This window comes from Wyeomyia smithii, chromosome 2, assembly GCF_029784165.1.
Source record: "Wyeomyia smithii strain HCP4-BCI-WySm-NY-G18 chromosome 2, ASM2978416v1, whole genome shotgun sequence".
Lineage (NCBI taxonomy): Eukaryota > Metazoa > Arthropoda > Insecta > Diptera > Culicidae > Wyeomyia > Wyeomyia smithii.
In genome coordinates this window covers 118,602,360-118,626,251 of record NC_073695.1, presented here as the reverse complement: position 1 = coordinate 118,626,251, position 23,892 = coordinate 118,602,360, and the positions used below count along the sequence as shown (strand labels likewise).

Sequence of the window (23,892 nt, the reverse complement as noted above, 5' to 3'; positions counted from 1 at the left end):
GGATTTAAGGGGGGGCCCAGGAGGCCCGGGCCCCCACAAAACGAGAAAAAGTTCTTTTCTCTATCAAAAATGAGATTCAATCAAAAGTTCAATTTACAGCAAGAAAATTTGAACAGACCATTTCAATTTGAAACTTTTCTTCAGTGTTATTTTTTTCGCGAGCGCCAATATCACAACTACATCCAAGATCCTTCGATTCTCTTGGAATGACACACATTAACACACCATTTGAATCGAAGCAGCGCGCATGGGAGATCAAGCAGGAAAGAAAATACATAATCCACAAGTTTTTTTAATGCATTGCTGTTGATTCCGAAAATAAGTTTACTTGTCCGAATCAGGGATACCAGATTTGCGTTGTAAAATGCAAATGTTCAGAGTCCGTGCGCAGATTTTATTGACCTGCAGATGTGTGTAGTTTTTTCCTAGTTCCTGTAGATTATTGCCAGCGTAGCCTTATATTTGCGCAGTCTTACTCGAATTGTGTGCAAATTTTTGCCTGCGGATCGCATTTTTTTTTTTCAAATTGCGGCAGGTTTTTTTCAGATATCAAGAAAAAAATTCCGGATTTCGAGCAGTTGCAGACATCTTTCGAAAACATCTGGCATCTCTGGTCCAATTCAGTTAGATCTGGCTATAAACAGTGAACAAGAACCGAATTTATTATTATATTTATTCAAAATGAGCTGTCACCACAAAACCTCGCGTATATCAAAGTGGAGCTCAAAAAAGATGATTACATGAAGAAAAAAATCAAAAACTCGTTAGTGCCTTGCAAAAATTATTTTATTTAAGGATTTATTTGAGCCTAATGATCTCGAACGCAACTGGAGAAAGGTCTTTTTCGAAGATGAAACCGATTGAAAATAGATTGCGTACGACTATGAAGAGTGGAAGGCTGTCAAACTTAGCATTGTTGAGTTGAGAGTACTATATTATGAAGGAGCTGAATGTTGATTATTCTGATTGAATAATTATTATTCTGATTGAATAAGTTCTCTGCAAAAAAAACTCGTAAAAAAATTCTAGCAAATTTTTGGTAACTTTTCAATAACAAATAAATGTTTTTAACTCGTACGATAAAAAAACGGGTTTGTTTTATTTTGGGGCCCCCACTGAAAACTGGGTCCCGGGCCCCCAAAATCGTAAATCCGGCTCTGCTGAAGTTAGTCCTAGAGTCCATCCGATCCTCATTCATGGTTACTAAGGTGTTCAGTTGGAAACTTTTGAGGATTCGTAAATGTCCCTGTAGATCTCCTTCCTGAAAAAATTTAACACGTTTGAGCCTAAGAGCACCATTTTCGGCTTCAAGTTGTACATATTGATGCAAGGGTAGAAGATATAAAAGAGCTTCTAAGGCTTTGGATGGTGCACTGGCCATTGCTCCTGTTGTTGATAAGCATGCCAGACGTTGTAGTTGATCTAGCTTCTTCTGAGCTGATATTTGTGTGGTTTTGGGCCACCACACTAGCGAAGCATATGTTATTCTGGGTCTCACTATTGCTGAGTATATCCAGTGGATCATCCTCGGCTTGAGTCCCCACTTCTTGCTAAATGTATTGCTGCAAGCCCAAAGAGCGTTGTTTGCCTTTGAGATTGCATACTCTAAATGCCTAAAGCCGCCGATGCAATAGCATCGTTCTTCAGAGGGAAAGCTTCATGCACAAACTGAAGATTATTATTAACATAAATGACTATAAATGCAATCTGCCCGGAGAAAATAGTTTACCAGAGCAAAGCATGCATTTTGTCATTCATGATGTTTCAGTATAATTTCTAAACTACAGAGCAATTTTATCGATAGAATAAAACGGTTTGTTTGATCGGCGAAGTGCTACATAAACATTTTTCTTTCCTAGAAAAAAAAATTGTTTTTTTTTCTGATAAATTTCATTTTTTTTTTATTTTTCATGTTTAGTTAGCTTGTAGTGCCGATTCGTTGTTTTGCTTTCGTCTCGATTAGACGCAAATTGTTCATCTCCGTTTGATTCGCAAAATAACAATACACGAGTTATCGTACGGGTGTTTTTTTTTTTGTCGATTAGTTCTTTTGCTGCGCGATAACAATAGCCGGTAGTTTATCGGCAGAAACATCTTCTGCACACTGGTAGGGGCAGGCTACCCCGCCAGTGATCCGATACGCAGCTGATATATCAGCAAGAATAATTCTCCCGCACCGCTGTTACCCCGCTAGCAGCACGGACCATCATACGACCGAGCGAGTGGAAGTCAACTACAAGTGGCATCTACAAGGTCGAGTGTAAGATACGGCCACTGTGTCACAACACGAAGCTGGATCGTCATTGTTTGTTCTGCGGAGACACTCGATTAATCCAACTATCAGCCGTGAGGACGTGACTTAGACGTTCGGTGAAGTATTTACTTTAGAATTTTTATCATTATTATTAATATTATTATTATTGTTATTATTATAATTATTATTATTATTATTATTGTTATTATTATTATTATTATTATTACTATTATTACTATTATTACTATTGTTATTAGTATTGTTATTACTGTCTTTTTTTATTTTGATCCATTGTAGTTTGAAAAATTGTTTTTAAAATTTAATAACAACTACTTGATCCCCCCACCCCCCCCCCCCCCCCCCACATTCGAATATTTAATATATTTATCGTTTGTGTGCGGTAGAGCGTAACGCTCCTGCAAAATGGACGACATGCAGGTGCAACTATTCCTGGATGTGGAGAGATTCCTGGGGAAGAGATTGAGATCTCCCCCATCAATTCCCCTCTACCTTCCCCGCTACCTAGCCCCGTACCAAGGGTACCGGCAACACGGGTGAAAGCTTACCCAGATGCTTCGAAAGGTCCGTTCGTAGTTTACTTTAGGCCCATAAGAAGTCTCTTAACATTATACAAATAGGCAAGGACCTGGCAAAACAGTTTTCGGCCGTAACCGAGATTACGAAGGTGAGGCCGAACAAACTGCGAGTTGTCGTGAGTAGCTTGAAGCAAGCAAACGAAATTGCTAGCTACGAGCTCTTTACAAGGGAGTACCGCGTGTACATCCCTGCCAAGGACGTGGAGATCGACGGTGTGGTTACCGAAGGAAGCCTCACGGTCGATGACATTTTGCGTCACGGGGTTGGCTGTTTCAAGAACCCCCTGATTCAAAATGTAAAGATACTGGATGTCAAGCAATTGCATTCAGTATCCATCGAAGAAGGGAAGAAGAAATTCCTCCCTTCGGATTCCTTCCGTGTAACATTCGCCGGATCTGCACTGCCGAACTACATCTCTTTGGACAGGGTTCGTCTGCCTGTACGCCTGTTTGTACCGCGGGTCATTCATTGCCAAAACTGCAAGCAGTTAGGTCATACAGCCACCTACTGCTGCAACAAGGCACGCTGCAGCAAGTGCGGAGGCAATCATGCTGAGACCGCTTGCAGTGAGGATACTGAAAAGTGTCTTTACTGCGAGGGAACCCGGCATGACCTTTCGGCGTGTCCCGCGTACAAACAGCGCGAGGAAAAAAATAAGCGTTCCCTTAAGGAACGATCAAAGCGCTCTTTTGCAGAAATGCTTAAGAGGGCTGAGCCACCCTCGACAGGAAACGACAGGGTACATCTGACGATCCCGTCGAAGGGTGTTCTTATGCCTTGCCAGAGGGATCTAGGAAGAGGAGAATGCTCAACTCTCCTAATCTTTCTCGCAAAGGTCGTAAGATAACCCCTAGTGGAATGACCAATAAGACAACACAAAAAGGAAGCGGTGAAGAAAAACCGAAGCAAGTGCCCCCCGGTTTTAATTTCAAATCAAACCAGGAGTACCCACCGCTTCCTAGGGAACCAAAAACCCCTCGTGCACCCATTTCTCGATCAGAAGACATAAAAGAAACAGGGTTCATAAAATTCTCTGATATTGTGGACTGGATATTTAAAACATTCAACATACCAGATCCCCTTCAAAATATTCTTCTTGCCCTTCTCCCTACAGTGAAAACCTATTTGAAGCAACTCACAGCAACTTGGCCCCTCATTTCAGCTATCGTATCTTTCAATGACTAATACGTCGAAAGAGGTTAGGAATTTTGTCATTGTGTTACAGTGGAACTGCAGAAGTATCATCCCCAAATTCGATTTATTTTCACATTGGATAAACACATACAATTGTGATGCGTTCGCGCTCTGTGAAACTTTTCTCAATTCAAATGACCAACTTAATTTCCACGATTTCAACATCATTCGTCGAGATCGAGACTCACTACTTTTAGGGATCAAAAAGTGCTATTCTTTTTTCAGAATCGACCTCCCCTCGACCTCGAATATTGAAGTTGTTGCCATTCAAACGAATATGAAAGGAAAAGACCTTTGCCTTGTTTCGTTATATATTCCCCCATCCGGGCGGATTGAACAGAAGCAACTCCTTGATATAGCAGAATTGCTTCCCGCACCTTTTTTGATTTTGGGAAATTTTAACTCTCACTGTTCGCTATGGGGGTCGCTGTACGACGACAACCGATCTTCTTTAATCTGTAACTTGATCGACGACTTCAATATGACAGTTTTGAATACTGGAGAAGCGACACGCGTACCTAATCCTCCAGCACGTGGAAGCGTGCTTGACCTATCCCTCTGCTCGACATCACTAGCGTTAGATTGCCAGTGGAAAGTAATCAACGATCCCCACGGTAGTGATCATCTTCCAATCGTTATATAAATTGCTAATGGTTCAACTCCCCCGAACCCAATCAATATTTCCTACGACCTTACACGTAATATTGATTGGAAGTGTTATGAGTCTATTATAGCGCAATCTATCGAGACTCACGAGGAACTTCCTCCGGAGGAAGAATACGCGTTCTTAGCTGGCTTGATAATCGACCCCGATACCCGGGGTAACGATTAGACAGCGCCCTCCCAACAAATGGTGGGACAAAGAGTGCTCTGAGCTGTACGTGCGAAGGTCCGCGGCGTATAAGGACTACCGGGAGTACGGCACTGTCAACCTGCTTCGAAAGTACGAGGCACTGAGCAGGCAGATGAAGAGCTTAGTTAAGGCGAAAAAACGCGGGTACTGGCGGCGGTTCGTAAACGCGTTGTCGAGGGAAACAGCGATGAGCACTCTTTGGGATACCGCCAGGCGCATGCGGAACCGTGACGCTTCGAATGAAAGCGAGGAGTATTCAGATCGCTGGATACTCGATTTTGCCAAAAAGGTCTGTCCGGACTCTGTACTGGAACAGAAAACCTTTCGCGACGCGTTATTAGTAACTACGGAAGAGCCTCCATTTTCCATGTTGGAATTTTCAATGGCTCTCCTGTCGTGCAACAATAAGGCTCCAGGGTTAGATAGAATAAAATTCAACCTGTTGAAGAATCTACCCGACTATGCAAAAAGACGCTTGTTGAATTTGTTCAACAAGTTTCTTGAGCTAAATATTGTTCCGCATGACTGGAGGGAGGTAAAAGTCATTGCTATTCGGAAACCCGGAAAACCTGCCTCTAATCACAATTCATATAGGCCGATTGCGATGCTCTCTTGCCTCCGGAAATTAATGGAGAAAATGATCCTCTTACGGTTAGACAAATGGGTCGAAACAAACGGGTTACTTTCAGATACTCAATTTGGCTTTCGCCGGGACAAAGGGACGAACGATTGCCTAGCGTTGCTTTCTACTGAAATTCAACTTGCCTTTGCTCGAAAAGAGCAAATGGCTTCTGCGTTCATGGATATTAAGGGGGCTTTTGACTCTGTCTCTGTAGAAGTTTTAAGCGCGAAACTTCATTCGCAGGGACTTTCACCAAATTTGAATAACTTTTTGCTCAATTTGTTGTCAGAAAAGTATATGTATTTCTCACATGGCGATTCGACAACTTCCCGAATTAGTTACATGGGTCTTCCCCAGGGTTCATGTTTAAGTCCTCTCTTATATAATTTTTACGTCAATGACATCGATGAATGTCTTGCAAATTCATGCACGCTAAGGCAACTTGCAGACGATAGCGTTGTATCCATTACTGGTAGCGAGGCTAGTGATCTGCAAGGACCATTGCAAGATACCTTAGATAATTTGTCTGAATGGGCTCTTAAGCTGGGTATCGAATTCTCTCCGGAGAAAACTGAGCTGGTCGTTTTTTCTAGGAAGCATAATCCAGCTCAGCTGCAGCTCCTAATAACGGGTAAAACGATCTCTTAGGTTTTAGTCGCTAAATATCTCGGAGTCTGGTTCGACTCTTAATGCACCTGGGCTTGTCATATTAGGTATCTGACACAAAAATGCCAACAGAGGATTAATTTTCTTCGTACGATTACCGGAACCTGGTGGTCAGCCCACCCAGGAGACCTTCTAAGGCTTTACCAAACAACGATATTGTCTGTAATTGAGTACGGGTGTTTCTGCTTCCGCTCCGCAGCAAACACACATTTGATCAAACTGGAACGAATACAGTATCGTTGTTTGCGTATTGCCTTAGGTTGCATGCAGTCGACCCATACGATGAGTCTTGAAGTGCTAGCGGGTATTTTTCCGTTGAAACATCGTTTTTGGAATCTCTCTTACCGGTTGCTAATTCGATGCACAGTTATGAAGCCATTAGTAATTGAAAATTTCGAGAGGTTGGTCGACCTTCAATCTCAATCCAGATTTATGACTTTATATTTTGACTATATGGCTCAAGATATTAATCCTTCTTCATACGATTCCTCCAATGTCGCACTGTTAGATACTTCTAATAATGCTATATTCTTCGACACCACCATGAAACAAGACATTTCTGGTATCCCGGATCAATTACGACCCCAAGAGATCCCTAAGATTTTTTCCAATAAGTTTAAACATGTTAGCTATGATAAAAGGTTTTACACTGACGGATCTAATCTAGATGAGTCCACTGGCTTCGGTGTTTTCCACGAAAATTTTACCGCCTCCTACAAACTCGATGCTCCTGCTTCCGTGTACGTCGCAGAACTTGCTGTCATTCAATGCTCTCTTGGGATCATCGAAACCCTGCCCATAGACCACTACTTCATCTTTACAGACAGTCTCAGTGCCATTGAGGCTCTGCGATCGATGAAGACTCAGTTAAACATAAATTGTATCGTGCCGTGTCAAATAAACTATTTAAAAACTCAAAGCTTGTAGTGTTTGTACAGTTTTTGCAGAAACCAATTATATTCCTAAAAAGTTAGATTTTGGAGATGTTTAATTTACAATTATACTTTAGAGTTTTAATTTCTAAAATTAGTTTTTCTGGCTCACGGTGTACTTTCTAGAAAAACAAATTATTGTCTACAACATCGCTGGAGCCGTTATACCAATCAAACAAGCCGTTCTGACTTTAATCTTTTTCCTCTCTTCTTGAAAATTTTAACTTTCGCGTTTCTCATTTCTGCATTTCTGCATAAAGCATGTGCAGGGTGCAAGCAAAACACTTTATCTATCCAAACTCTGCGATTATCAAAAGGCTACTTAGTTTAACTCGTGATGATCTACGCATCATCGCGGGACTCCTCACTGGACACAACCTTGCTCTTCATCATTTAAAGAAAATCGGCAAAGTCATAATAGACATATATCGCTCTTGCAACGCTGAATCTTAGAACTCAGTGCATTTGCAGTGCTTTTGCGAGGCTTTTGTTCAATTTCTTCGAAAGTTACCTCTCGACTCCATACCAGGTATGGAGTACCAATGTTTCAATCAATGTTTAGCTACTTTTCATAGATTTTATGTACAAAAATATTTAAAAAACTTGAGCGAATTATGCTCAATTTTTTTATTTTGTTTTTGTTCACGGCGTATATTTTCTCGCGATGTATATTTTTGTCGGAAAGAAAAAGGTTCTGAAAATATTTGTAATCATTAATACCCTTTTTACGTGAACCTTTTAGCCCCACACATTAGTTGTGATAAAAATACTACAAGGTATACAGCCCTAGGGTTGTATGAAATGGTGACGTGGGACTAAACATTGCATTTACTGTAATTACAGACACAATGAGTTCGTTTGTTTAAAAATTTACGTATTTTAATTCTCAGCCCTTCATTTTTTAGAAATATATTTAATTACACTCGAAAGAACTTCATTTACACTTGGTGATGTTGCGCCTGTAGTGTTTTTTATTGTGCAAACAACATTTAACAATTACGGCGAAGTTAAAGTTTAAAAGATTCATTTTTGTTTTTGGCTTCACAAGTTTGTTTCATTTGTAAATTTGCAATTTGCAACAATTACATTCACTGTATTACGAAAACAGCAATATTATATACTGCCGCCATTTGCATAACAGTAGTATATAAAATTTGGGTGTCTTTCTGTTTTCCGCAAGAATGGGTCCATCCTGACATGTCCCTCAAGAATAACCACTGAAAAAGTAAGGTTTGATTCCCACAACCTCGATTTCAACGGCTATTTCTGAAGCCATTCCCACACAAAAAAAACAAGAAAACACAAAATCCTATATAGGACTGTTATGCGAATCAGGGCTCTACATTTTCGAAACAAAACAATGAAACTGATATACTCGCGCTTTCGATTCGAACAGTTTTATTTTCACTTGATTCCTTTCGGCTAATATCAACGAATCACTTCTTTCTCTCTTTCCCTCTTTCTTCATCCAATAAATACGTTACGCAAGTTCCGATCAATATTTCCTTCCTCTTTCCTATATATATATATATATATATATATATATATATATATATATATATATATATATATATATATATATATGGCAGAGCTGTATGCCACCACGGGTCGGTATTTGGCGATTACCGTAGGCCACGGAAGTGCTAACTGCAAGAACGCAGTCCCGGACCATCAGCGAGAGCTAGCCTAGGTTGTGGTGAGACTCAGGCATTGGGCCGCCGAATTCTCACAAAAGCCACATTATCCGGAAGCAGCTCTGACGGAGCGAATAGTGCCGCTCCCACCACCCAAATGCACTAATTCGCCCATTGGGATTGATGCCAGTAAGTTCCCAATTACGGTAACTGGTCGCAACGCCATATGATAAGAGTCGGATTTCGTTTTCGTACCACGATTCTGGGCTGGCACCTGCGCCGAGCTCCCTTAGTAAGGTCGTGTGACAACGGCTTGAAACGGCGAGACAACAACCGGTGCAGGGGTCTCCGTCCCGTAAAACCTGGCAGGCCTTCCAGTACGTTCCAAATTCATTGCCCGGTGGGAACCGGGCAGGAGTGGGATCAGATGTCCTTTCCTGACTTGCGCCGGTCGGGGGTGTCATAGTTGCTCATAAGGCGCTATGGCAGCCGCCCCTAGCCATGGCCTCACTGCTTCGGCATAGACTACCATGGGACCAGATAGGCGACCACTCCAGTATGGATAAGGATAGCGGCTGGAAGGGGGACCCACTAAACAAAAATGGATTCAACTGAAAATAATCAACAAATGGGCGCAGATGGGTTGAAAAACCCGTTTGCACGAGGAGGCATCCAGAGGTCTCCGCCGAGAAAGGCGGAGATGGATGCAGTAAAGGACGCCTGCGAAGACGGCAAAGGCAGTACGCCTACCGGATCGACGCAAGACATCGCAGTGGCTGGTCCACTGTTGATAAAGGCGGTCGGAAGACAGCGAGACACGCTACCGAAGGTAGTAGCGCTGTCGGAGCAGCTCGATGCCATAATCGAGTTTGCGAAAAGTCGCACCAACACGACGAAGTACCTGAAGCAGGCTCTCTACATGCTTCGGTCCTCCGTCGATGCTGCGAAGAAGGAGCACGCCGAGCTCAAGGCAAGAGCGGTGGCTGCAGAGAAGAATGCAACGGAGGTGACCGGAAGGGCGACGAAGTCGGTCCAAACGGACACCTGCATGTTTGCAGCGGTTTGCGCCTCCGGGTCAGCCGCAAAAAGAGCAAGGCAGTCTCCGGGGGAAGCCCCCGAGAACAGCAAGAAACGGTTGGTTGTGCTAAGCCCGCGAGATAGCACACCAACGGCCTCCAAGTCCGCCGAAAAGTCTGCCGAAGTGGCAGCTACGGGAAACCCTTGGGTTACCGTGGGAGGAAGGAAGCGCCAAAAAGACAGCAAGCGCAACGACGAGAAGGCGACAAATCGTCCAAAAATGGGAAAGAAGGCGCGAAGCAGGGGCGACGCCCTCATACTCAAGACGGAGGGGTCCAAGTACTCCGAAGTCTTGAAGAAAATGAGAGGCGAAACCCAGCTCAAGGATCTGGGAGCGGATGTGCGGACCATCCGTTGTTCTCGCACCGGCGAGATGATCCTTGAGCTCCGTAAGGATGCTAAAAACAAGGGCGCTGCCTACAAGATGGTAGCCGAGCAGGTCCTCGGGAAAGATGTGCAAATTCGGGCACTCACCTCAGAGGTGACTCTCCAGCTCAAAAACCTGGATGAAATCACCGAGAGGTGCGATATTGCACAGGCCCTCAAGGAGAAGTGCGGAGTGGAAGTAGCCACTGAGGTAATTCGCCTCCGAAAGGGTCCAGCGGGGACCCAGGTGGCCACTTTCCGGCTTGCATCGGCCGATGCAACTCTGGCCCTGAAGACAGCCAAACTTAAGGTTGGCTGGTCAGTATGTCCCCTGAGCATACTCCAGCAGCCGGACGTTTGCTTCAGGTGTTTCGAGGAAGGACACAAGTCCTGGACCTGCAAGGGGCCCGATAGGAGCCAGTTATGTAGGCGTTGTGGTGGTGCTGGCCATAAAGCTAAAGACTGCGGGGAGCCTCCCAAGTGCTTGGTATGTACTGGAAAACGGGACGCCAAGCACTTTATGGGAGGCCCACGGTGCCCAGCCGGTAAGGCGGCCACGAAACCACGGGCGTGAGGGTGACACAATTGAACCTGAATCATTGCTATGCGGCACAGCAGCTGCTATACCAAGCAGCGTCTGAGTCGCGGTCGGACATCGCAATCGTATCGGACCCCTACTGCATTCCTCCCGGAAACGGTAATTGGGTTGCAGATAAGCCCAGTACGGCGGCCATATGCACGACCAGCAAGTTCCCGGTTCAGGAGGTTGTGTCAACCTCAAATGAAGGATACGCGGTTGCCAAGGTGGACGGAGTGTTCTACTGCAGTTGTTATGCTCCGCCGCGTTGGTCTATCGAAAGGTTCACCCAGATGGTCGATTTGTTATCTATGGAGCTGACGGGACTAACACCCTTAGTAGTGGCGGGCGACTTCAACGCTTGGGCTGTTGAGTGGGGAAGCCGCCGCACGAACCAGAGGGGTCAGATCTTGTTGGAAGCTTTGGCAAAGCTCAACCTAGATCTGGCCAACGTTGGAACCAAGTGTACATTCAGCAGAAATGGTGCGGAGTCGATCATCGACGTGACGTTCTCCAGCCCAGGACTGATCGTGAACTGGAGGGTAGACGATGGCTACACCTATAGTGACCACCAGTCGGTCTGCTATAGCGTAGTCCAGAACGTGAGGCGGCAGGCGACGGGTAGAGCCAATACTCCGACCGTCCGCGGGTGGAAGACATCGCATTTCGATGCCGAGGTATTTGCAGAAGCAATGAGAAGAGAGCGCGAGGGGGGCAGTTGGCTCCGCCCGAGTGCTGACCAATTAGTTGCTACATTATCGCGGGCGTGCGACGCCACCATGCCTAGGACCCGCCAACCTAGGAATGGTAAGTCACCGGTATACTGGTGGACCGACGCGATAGCGGACCTCCGTAGCGCGTGCCTCCGTGCAAGACGGATGTTGCAACGTGCACGTACCGATGCACAGAGGGTAGAGCGCCGTGTAGTATTCGGATCAGCGAAATCGGCGCTTAAAAGTGCGATAAAGGCGAGCAAAAGGGCCTGCTTCGATAGGCTATGCGCGAGTGCCAATACGAATCCGTGGGGCAACGCCTACAGAGTCGTAATGGCGAAGACCAAAGGCGTGTTGGCGCCTGCAGAGCGATCACCAGCGATGCTGGAGCGTATCATCGAGGGACTCTTTCCACGACACGAGCCAAATCCTTGGCCTCCGGTTGCTGAGTCTCACGTCCGACGTTCCAGTATCTCAGACACAGACCAGGGATGGTCGGCCAACCTGCCGGGCATCCAATCCGTGAGAGACGGCAGCCGTGCAGAGGTTGTGGAGGAGGTAAGGGTTACGAATGAGGAACTCATCGTGATCGCCAACTCCCTAAAGGTAAGCAAGGCACCGGGACCGGATGGAATCCCGAACTTGGCCATCAGGACGGCCATGAAAGTGGCCCCCGATCTATTTCGAGCAGTCATGCAGAAGTGCCTGGATGACTGCCTCTTTCCGGACAGGTGGAAGCGACAGAGATTGGTGCTGTTGCCGAAGGCTGGGAAACCGCCAGGGGACCCATCGGCATACAGACCTATCTGTCTGCTGGACACTACGGGCAAGGTGCTTGAGAGGATTATCCTCAACAGACTGGTGAAGTACACAGAGGGTGTAAACGGTCTGGCAAGTAACCAGTTCGGCTTCCGGAAAGGTAGATCCACGCTGGATGCTATTCTCTCTGTCACCAAGACGGCAGAGGTAGCACTCCAGCGTAAGAGTTGGGGCATTCGCTATTGCGCAATCGTCACGCTTGACGTGAAGAATGCATTCAATAGCGCCAGTTGGGACTCCATAGCGCTCGCGCTTAGGAGCATCCACGTACCGGTGTCGTTGTACAAGATTTTGGAAAATTATTTCCAGAATCGGGTACTAGTTTACAACACGGAGGAGGGTCAGAAGTGCGTCCCAATCACCGCAGGGGTACCGCAAGGTTCCATCCTGGGCCCGGTGTTGTGGAATGTCATGTATGACGGGGTGTTGAAACTAAAGTTCCCTGTAGGGGTTGTGATCGTCGGTTTCGCAGACGACATCACGCTAGAGGTCTACGGCGAGTCGATCGAAGAGGTCGAGTTGACGGCCGCGCACTGCATACGCAAGGTCGAAGACTGGATGCACTCTAGGAAACTGGAGTTAGCGCACCATAAAACGGAGGTTACGGTTGTGAACAACCGCAAATTAGAGCAACAGGCGGTGGTCAGAGTCGGTGACTGCACCATTACCTCAAGGCGTTCCTTGAAGCTCTTGGGGGTTATGGTTGACGATAAGCTCACATTTAAGAGTCACGTCGACTATGCCTGTAAGAGGGCTTCAACGACCGCTGCAGGACTATCTCGAATGATGTCCAATAGCTCAGCGGTATATGGCAGCAAGCGTAAACTTCTTGCCAGCGTGGTTTCGTCCATACTTGGGTATGGTGGGCCAGCGTGGTCCAAAGCGTTAGGTACCAACAGTCATCGTCGAAAACTGGAAAGTACCTACAGGCTCATGTGCCTGAGGGTTGTGAGCGCGTACCGTACAGTGTCATACGACGCAATCTGCGTCCTGTCCGGCATGATGCCTATCAGCATAGCCATTAAGGAGGACGTAGAATGCTTCGATCAACGTGACAAGGGGTATACGAGGCACCAGAAGGTCATTCTCGATGATCAGATGGCAGCAGGAATGGTCCAATTCCGCAAAGGGTAGATGGACGCATCGACTTATTCCGGACGTATCCGGATGGGTCGGGAGGCGCCATGGAGAAGTTAACTTCCACTTGACACAGATTCTGTCAGGTCATGGTTGCTTCAGGCAGTATCTACACAGATTCGGGCATGCGGGGTCCCCCATGTGTCCCGAGTGCGCGGATGCGGAAGAAACTGCTGAGCATGTCTTCTTTGCCCTCGTTTTGTGCATGCGCGGAGCGACATGATGGTAGTGAGCGGGCCAGACACCACTCCGGACAACCTAGTTCGGAGGATGTGTAAAGACCCAAACATTTGGAGGGCGGTTTGTACAGCCGCCTCTCAAATAGTTTTAGAATTGCAAAACAGGCGACAGGTTGACCACCGACACGCCAGTGTTAGCTAACGGCCAGTCTCCAGGTTAGTTAGCTAAGTTAGCAAAGAGATCTATAGAACCAAGAGGGTGCACAGAGCACAAAAGCCGCTCCCCGAAGCAATACCTAGCGGTGGTCCCGGGGAGTATTATGGGCTGGAGACTGGAGGGGTTTTAGTGGGTCCGGTCACTGATTCAAACCAACCCCACACTCCCTGAGGTTGGTCACCTCAGGGGTTTGGATGCAAATTTCCCCTCCACCTGAAAAAAAAAAAAAAAAAAAAAAAAAAATATATATATATATATATATATATATATATATATATATATATATATATATATATATATATATATATATATATATATATATATACTAGCTGAATGTACCCGGCCTTGCTCGTGTAAAAATTTCTGCTTTTTCTATAATTTCCTATATTTTCATATATTTTTTCTAACCCATATTATATTCCTGTGCAATATGATTGAAGATCCTTTTATGATTAACAATCGATGCGGAGGCATTCCAGCTGGGTCGAGTGAGTTCAAAAATTCTGTTGAAAAATGGATTGCCTTATCAGCATATTCGAGGGTATCGATTACCTTACAATGAACTCAAATTACACTAAAATTACATAATCAATGGCCTAAGCTCACCTCTGATAGAGAAAATTATTGCTTGTTTTGTCTTCTTGTTTTGCTTTTTGTGTAAACAATATCAATATCATCCCTATAGTTAAACATCAGTCTTCATGAATTGATAAACAATTTAGAGATAGGGAGACTATCTCCACATTTGCCGCAAGTTTTGAATCACTTCCAATGCAGAAAAACAACCCTCACTATACCAAACGTTCGAAGACCAATTTTCGGTTTTGGGGAGTCAGCTCTGACCTATGGATATTTTTCTTCTTGCATTTGAAAATAGCGTTGGACACCCGTTGTCATTTTCTGAACATAGTTCTCTTTTTAGAGATATCGACATGATTTCACCATTTTACTCAGCTTCACAGGTTTTCAGAAAGCAGAAATCGCGAAATTGATTTCAAAACAACGTTTAAATATTACGTCCAAGCCTTCTTCTGTATTCTAGTAACCTTTCCAGAACATGTAATCCGCCGTGTACGATTTGAAAATTTGCGCCGGACGTAAATATTTGGATTCTGGACGTCATCTTGATATAGAAAATATGTATATTGCTGAGCATATATTCGTTTTTCAAAAAATTCTGTAACCGGAAGTCGCCATATTGAATTTAAAAAATGTCGTTGGATTTTTATTTCTGGTTCATATATGTATATATATATATATATATATATATATATATATATATATATATATATATATATATATATATATATATATATATATATATATATATATATATATATATATATATATATATATATATATATATATATATATATATATATATATATATATATATATATATATATATATGCGTGAATTACTTATTTACTGTCAGATGCCCGCCGTTGATGCAACTCTTCTAAGTGAGCACAACTACAGGGAATAGCCAAAATAAGTAGGATAGGCAAAACTTTGAAATGCTGTAACTATTATTAAACCGATTTCCGGTTTTAATAATTCGAACATCATTTAACTGGGAAACTTTTATATTCTCATTTGCTGACGACACATGTGGTCTAAGCCACCGGATGTAGGAAATATTCCTGGGTTCCAATAGGCCCGGCAAACCTGCTAATTTTCCGATGGCTTGGGTAATGGATTTTCTGATAAAGATACATATTTCTATAATGGGCATAGATGAGAGAACCATTCCTGAAGCGAATGGTTCATTAAGATCAGGAATCGGCCCAAAACTCATCAATAAATGGCTATTTTGTATCCGGAAGTCCCCAGAGGAACCTGTAGTAGGGGACATTTACATTTTTGCATTCCAATTCAGCATACGACACCTCTATCTTCAGGTTTTTTATCAGGAATCTACCAAAAGACATATTCCTGTATATAGGCTGCATTGGCCACCCAGGAACAATCTGGATGCTCCGAAGGAACCTGTAGTAGGGACATTTACATTTGAAAAAATAAGCGTGCGACATCTCAGGATCTTACATCAGGAATTTTTCAAAAGATATATTTCTAAAAGAGGCTGCATTGGCTACTCCCGGAACACCTTTATCTTCAGAATTTTTCATCAGGGTGTCGCATGGTAAATTTTGATGCAGATATGCAATTGTCCCCTTACGGAGTCCTTCGGGGAACCCAGGTTGTTCCGGGGGTGGCCAATGCAATATTTTTTTTAGAAATATACCCTTTGAAAGATTCCTTCTGAATTGTGATAAGTTCCAGTTAAATGTAATGAATTGTACTCTCTTATGTAATCCCGTGCCGAAAACCAACAATTTAGTAATTAATTGTTTATTTGAACGAACCCGCGGCAAAATCGTTCATTGAATGCAAATCACATAATTATACAAAATTTTCAAAATAATTACCTGCATCGAAAAAAATTTGTGTGAACAAAAAATATATATATATATATATATTTCATGTAGCAATTTATTTTTATTTGTTTCAGGGTGGCTTGGCAGAAGTAACGTGGGTGATAGCTGATTATGCTGCAACCCAAGGAACATCAGAACTGACTGTTACTAAGGGAGCCCAAGTGGAGATTGTCGATATGAACTGTACTGCAGCACCCGAGTTTTGTTTAGTACGGCTACCGATCAACTCGACCGATAGTCAAGAGGGTCTAGTACCAGTTTCGGTTCTTAAACCGCTGCCTTCATCACAAAGCAAGCTAAACAGTAAACAGCGCGACGCCGACGCACTGGGAGGTAAGTGAGATATCAAACAAACTTAATTTTTTTCGACGCGGGGCTACTACGGCTTGCGGGAAAATAAGCGTGTGAAACCGAAAAATGAAAACGCGATCGTCACAAACAGTGGCCAGATTTGAGAAGCTCATAACTGTGTATTTCCTTGGCAGATTCATATGAGTTTTCAATCATCAACTAAGATTACAGAAAGAGATTTAAGAAAAATTAAAAAAATGAAATTGATAAATTTAGATTGATTCGAATAGAAACAATAATCAATTGATAAATTTAAAGCGTTGTACACTGGGAAAAAAACGGACCCAAACTCCCACTAAATTAATGCCGCTGATCTGGCACCCTGAAATATGTTTTTCGCAGATTTCAATATGAATAAACATTAAAATAAAGTTTTTGGACTTAAAATTTGTGATTTTGGACAAAAAACAGTAAATATAGTTTTAACAAACTCAATTTCATAAAACTAAGTAAGTTTTTTGGCGATTGTCATAGTAATCAAGCCAGCTGAAAAACTTATTGTGGGTCAAAAGTACGCACTAATTTGCTACAGCTGCAAAGAAAAAATATATTTAATTTGTACAGGAATTAACAGAGAATAACTAGTGAGGAGAGCTGACAGCACGGCTATTGTCAGTACGTGTGAATTCTCTGCCTAGTACAAGTTCACATTTTAAGTATTTTCCATCAGTTTTATTGCTAAAACTAGTGTGTTTGGTGTGAGTAGTTGCTGCAGGCTGTAGAGGCGCTCGAATCGGCAATAATTTCAATGGATTCAGCAAGATAAGTACAAATTTTCGTTTCGATTTTATTTTGTGTTGATATCGAGCTCATACCCAGTAAAAAACGACGCCTATCTTACACCGCCCTGTAAGTGCAAGAAAATTTTGCATGCGTGGATTGCAATATCGTTTTTTTACGATATTCATCATACACTAAAAAAAATACACGCTCATATCAAATTTTTACATATGAATGCCAATAAACGAAATGAATAGCAATTTTTTTGCGTGAGCGTGTGGATGGTTTGTTTGGATGGCTTTGTGCGGTGAATGTGATTATGGAGGAGAGCGATTCGTCTGTTCGGGCGCTGCAATGTTGTTGTAATAACTTATTTTAATTCATGTTTCAACGGCAATTCAGCAGGTTTGCCGCCGAAAGAAGTACAATAACCTATTGATATGTCGTGAACTAGTCTCAAAAAAGGTCGTCACTTTTTCTTGGGAACATAATACAACACTTTTGTATGTTTTTCCAATCGCTTTTATTAATTTTTTGCGTTTTCTGCGCTAAAAATTTAAAAACTTCAGCTATCAATCGAAATTTTCTTTGCATGCCCTAATCCTCCTCGTGGGGTTTTTGTAAAATTCATTTCTATTGTTTTCACATTGTGTGCGCATGGTCATATATTGTTACATGTTACATACAACAACAAACAACATTATCGCACGCTAGCCTGGGGGCTAATGCGGTCTCGATCAACTAGATTAGTTGAGAGAATTCGTTATCGATATTGTTTTCGGCACATTTTGCATGTTGTAGGATAAGTACAACGATACACCGTGCCCCAGTGCTGAGTCGAGAAAATTTCCAGCTCGAAAGTTTCTCGATCTGATCGGGAATCGAACCCGATATCACAACCGTGTGGGAGAGCTAGCCGATCTACATCGCTAACCACAGAACCACGGGGACCACTAACATGTTACATGTTACATATTGTTACATTATTCCAATTGAATCGTGGTCATATCACTTGTCAGGGTGAGTCCTGATCGGGGGCCCACCACACTAGCAGGGACTCCCTTCCGTGGTCTTTGTAGGGATGGAGAGGTGTACTAGGTCTCTAACAAGGCAAAGACCACAAGACTTTAGATGCATAGAATTTTGTCGGTTCCTTTTTTTGATAAAGCGGGTGTTTTGACTTTTTCGTTATGCCAGTAGTCGGCACGCCCTTGTTTGCTTTCGGAGAGGGCAGTTCAGTTTCGCGCGCGGTACTTCGACTGCGCTTAGTGTGACTATCATAATACAGCGGTTTCGAAGTTCAATGACCACGCATCAATGACCATTACATCGTACAATGCACAGATCAGATGTGCCTCGTGGTGGCTCTCTGGTCAGAAACTTTACTCGCGGTTTTTTTCCTTACTCGCTCTATCGGTTATTTGAGCGCGTTATCCAACATGTCACAAAACAACGCGGTATGATATTTGCCCCTGGTACCAGTAGTTTGCGTAGTTTGTGTTCGGCGTGCGGTTGTTGCGTTTTACGAAATCCATCCGTTTTTATATAAATTTAAAAAGTTCACGGGATGAAACGCGAAGTTTGGTGTGATGTAGATTGTTAACGATTGGTAGGTCGCCGAAAATAACTAGTAACTTCGAATCTTCTGTATGCCGATACAGCGATCGAGGCGCGGTTCTATTTAAATTGTCTCCTGGTGGCCGGTTGCCCAGAGACCGAGAAGTAACCGAATTTGTGTAGAAAAGTTCGCACCATCAACCTCAATGGATCGAGATCAATTCCTTTCCACTAACACTAATTCCTTCCTTTGATACTTGTGGATGATGCAGAGGATTCCTCGGTCTCTAGTAGCAACAAGTATTGAACTAACACTCCCGATATCCCCCAGTATTATAACGTCAGGTAATCACACATTTAAACAATGGTGCAAAGCTATTAAGAAAGTTGTGTTTTGAGCTGTTTTGATCTAATTTTCTTAGTTTTGGGAACCATGATTGACTTATTGGAAAACTACAGAAACTCGAAATTAGCAGAAACCCAAAAAATTCTTGTATAATTGTGGTTTGTAGTGTGAATTTGTTTTGCCGAAAATATTTTGAAGTTTGTCATAAAACTCAAACCAGCTGGAAAACTCATTGTGGGGCAAAAGTACGCATAGTGCGTGGGGCAAAAGTACCCACTAAATGACATTAACCGTAATGAAAAAAATGCGTTTAATAACAATGTTTTTGTACAGAAATTACTCAAGAATAATCAGTGATATGCGAATATGCTCCGAAACTAAGGCTTTATGATTTAATCAATAGAATCTTACAACCATTTTAATGGTTTTGTTGGTATGCCTTTGAAATGGTCCTTCCGCGATAGATTGGGGCTTCTTGAAGCCATAAAAGCAATGAAAAACAAGGTCAAATACCATTCAATATTTATTTTCGCAACCGCCCACAGATCGGAGAATGGCCAAGACGCCAATTTGAATTTCAAGGTGTCAACTTTCGGTCTCTAGAAAACAACCTAAGATGGTCAAATACCCTCCAATATGTGTATTTTCGTAATCGAGATAATGTCCAGAGCGTGGATAACGACATTTTGGATTCCAAGACTCGACTTCCGGTTTCTGGAAAATAATATGGGTATTTTCGGAATTGGGATGATGCTCTGAGACTATTTAATGACACCAGACGCCATTTTGGGTTCCAAGATGTCCACTCCGGTTTCTAGGAAACAACCCCAAATGGTCGAGAATCCCTCAATATGTGTATTGCTGGAAATAAAATGATACCCTGAGACTGGAAATCGACTTCAGACGCCATTTTAAAATTCTAGATAGTGGCTTTCGGTTTGTCTGGTGTCGTGTTCAGGTCTCTTGGCATCATTCCGAATCCAAAAGTGTTCTTATGAGATGGTATTTGGTCAATTTCGGATGTTTTTTCTAAAACCAGAAGTCACCATCTTGAATTTAAAAATCGCGTTTAAAGGTGATTTTTGGTGTCTGCGCATCATCCCGATCCGTGAAATACACACATCGGTATTCGGCCATTTTGGGTTGTGTTCCGGAAACCGGAAGTCACTATATTGGAATTCAAAATGGCGTCTGGAATCGTTTTCAGGTCTCTTGACATCATTCCGAATCCGAAATAACTCATATGGGGTGGTATTTGGTCAATTTTCACTGTTTACCGCAAACCGGAGGTCACCATCTTTAATTTAAAATTAGCGTCTCAAATTGATTTTTGACCTCAGAGCATCAATCCGATTCTAGAAATACCCATATCGGGTGGTATTCAATCATTTATGGTTGTTTTGCGGAAACCAGGAAGTCGCTATTTTGGAATCTAGCATGGCATCTGGTGTAGTATTCGGCTCTCTAGAAGCCCCAGTGGAATTTATTCCGGATGGTCCATTTTCGGGGCATATCACCAAAACACCCAAAAACCGGCCTGTGGAAGTAATTTTATGACCTTTGAATCAATAATAGTAAGATTCTGTTCAAATATTCATAAAGTTTTTATGATTCGAAACATTTCCCCAGAAAACCGGATTTCCGGAAATAAGAAAATTGTTTCGGGGCCCCGCTCTAACGCAGCTAAAAATAATCAGTGCAAAACTAGCAAAAAACAATTGACTTTATTGAGGAGTGTAATAAATACACTGTTCATGCAGTGCGAACTTTTGCCCCGTAAACTCGTACTTTTGCCCCGCATGCTGGGTAAAACTTCGCATTTGATTTTTTTATAAAAAGTGAAATTCTCATGTTACAAACAAAATTCGAAAAACTCTGGTAATATATTTCAAAGACAAAAGGTTCATGAACCGCTTGGAAACAAAATCGAATTTCATAATAATTGTTTGCAATAGTTCCGTTGCAAAAACAATTAAGTGCGTACTTTTGCCCCTCACTACTCTACCACTTGGTAACTAAACCGAATCTTATGATAGTGTTCTTGCAATAGTTATGTCGCTAAAGCAATTAGGTGAGTACTTTTGCCCCGCACTTTCTGAATAAACGGCAAAATAATTTATTTAGTAAGTTACTTTTTATATATAACTAGTTGACCCGTAGTGCCTAGCCACTTTTAAAATGCAAGTTGAACTTATTCTTTGACTCACTACAAATACTGTATTTATTCTAAAATGATGATGCATCTTCAAAAAATCTAGTTTGAAAGCAAGATTCAACTATGACAATTCGACAATTCGATGCAGATGATCAACGCTAATTTGAAACTCAAATGTTAACCTTAACTGTGAGAAACAACCTTCTTTCGGTGTATCATGAAAATGCTTGGATTGATCGTTCATTTGAAGACGAAGACGAAGACGATCTTGCCTCCCATACGGAACCACTGCACAGAACATTTTTTTCCATTATTTAACGATTTTCGAAAAAAAATTCTAATGATTTATTAATTTTCGTTTAAGTTGTATATTTTTAATAAGAGTTAAATTTTTCAATTGTATGATGTTACATTTCAAGTAAAACTTACAAAACAAACAAAAACAAATGTGATTGAGAAAAACATACCAATTTGCAAAATAGTTGCCTACGATACTGAACTACTCCAGAAATCATTCATTCGTGCAAAAGTTTGCCTCCGTACTTTATAATAGTCATGGCAAAGCCTAGAATAACTGTGTACTGACGTCTCCTAATCATTATTGGGCAGTTCAAATCACTCTGTGATACTCCGGTATAACCTCACATATGATAAGCCTGTCCCCCGCGTTCCCTTGTTCCTGGTTTTGAACCTAAAATGTGTGGTGTAAGCCTTGAATGTGTATAAGGTTTTTACCGGGAAATACACTAAGGTCTTTTTACGCAGATTTAGAAATTAACGCGTTTATTATGCGCATTTCGGATTCTGCGCAGATTTTTCAGAATAGTCGTTTTTGTCGCCGTTTTTTTATTGGCATTTCATTTTAAAATCGCTTATTTAGAATGTCTGAGGATCGTTCGTTTTACATTTTTCCTTGATGTTCAGCTCAGTTCGTAAATGAAAATAACTCTGCTGTTTATTCATTTTTTTTTAAGTATTTAGCAGAAATGTTTAAAAATCTTAAGAAAATTAAGTTTTCTACGCGAATTACGGAATTTAAGCGGTTTTTTACGTCGATTTTGGAATTTGTCTTGTTCTTTTTTTGACGTGGGACACGTCTTTGTTTACTATACTGGGATGCATTTTGTAAAATTGGAAATGAAACTGGCAAATGTTGCGTCAGATTTCAAACGTTAATAACAGCATAACCACATGATAGATAATAATAACCAATATGTTGTTGGATAGATAAAATGTATAACAATTTTGTAATATGCTAATTATCACTCTAATTTCATTGCTAAGCGGTGAAATTGATAAAAAAATTCAATAACAAATTTACGCGAATAATGAACCAATTACATGCAAGCATTCCTAGCACAGACGACGTGAATGGACACCATCCGTTCCATGTGATATTCCCTGTATCAATTTCGAAATAAAAATTGACAGAGTCTCCCCGTCCCAATAGGTCAATTTATTTTTGCTTCCATGAGCTTAGACTAATATGATGTCTCGAAGGTAAAAGTTTTCCTAAAAGTTTGAAACAATACCCAACCTTGAACAATTTCTAAACCTGCGTGTTAGGTTCTGAAGAACCTAATAAAAACTGATGTCTTGAAAGAAAACATGCAGGTAAAAGCAAGAGTACCAGTGGAGTAAAGAACCGCAGGTCTCTCGTCTTCTATGATTGCAGTGGTACTCTTCTTCTTTTTTTTTCTTTAAGGGAACTTCGGGGAGGTAACGATTCATTTTTTTTTAAAGGGGGGATTTGTTAGTAGCTTAAGTATTTATGATAAATATTAGTAAATAATGAGTATGTGTGTCCAATCACAAATGGTGACTTCTCAACACTGTTAGAAATTTGTAATTTTAATTGTTAGGATTTGTTTGCTTTCGCAATTAGGACTTATCATTCGTAGGGATTTAAACCTACTTGTCAGAAAAGGGGAAGTAAACTTACAACTAACTTAATTGCTAACTTATTGGCTATAAAGAGAGCTTATCGTAGCAATTGAGGATTGCAACGATTTTTGTCGAAAATTGTTAATAATTTTATTTGACATAGCTTCTAATGGTTCAACACCAGTAAGTCTGTGTAATTCGAGTGTACCAAACCAAGGAGGACGCTTCAAAATCATTTTCAGAATTTTATTCTGAATCCTTTGGAGCGTTTTCTTCCTTGTTGAACAGCAACTTGACCAGATCGGTACAGCATAAAGCATTGCTGGTCTAAAAATTTGTTTGTAAATCAAAAGTTTGTTCTTTAAACAAAGTTTAGAATTCCTGTTAATGAGAGGATATAAACATCTCGTATATTTGATGCACTTGGCTTGTATACTCTCAATGTGCTCTTTGAAAATAAGTTTTTTGGTACTCTTCTATTCGTACATTCCAGCTGCAGCGGTACACTTTTGTTCGTACATTTCTATTCGTATGCAATTGAGGAAAAACTGCAATGCTGCTGTTGATGGTAATTGAAAGTTTATCTCATAAATATGATTACCAT

General features: G+C 41.9%; 1 protein-coding gene across 7 annotated transcripts in view; it reads left to right on the top strand.

The window, feature by feature from the left end:
• The window catches only part of LOC129725903 (triple functional domain protein), a 171,342-nt gene that overhangs the window by 100,141 nt on the left and 47,309 nt on the right, over positions 1-23,892 (top strand). For all 7 annotated transcript variants that reach the window (XM_055682317.1, XM_055682320.1, XM_055682318.1 and 4 more), the window contains one exon: positions 16,350-16,608. In XM_055682317.1, coding sequence (XP_055538292.1) covers positions 16,350-16,608 — 259 coding nt within the window. The remainder of the gene's footprint in view (positions 1-16,349; positions 16,609-23,892) is intronic.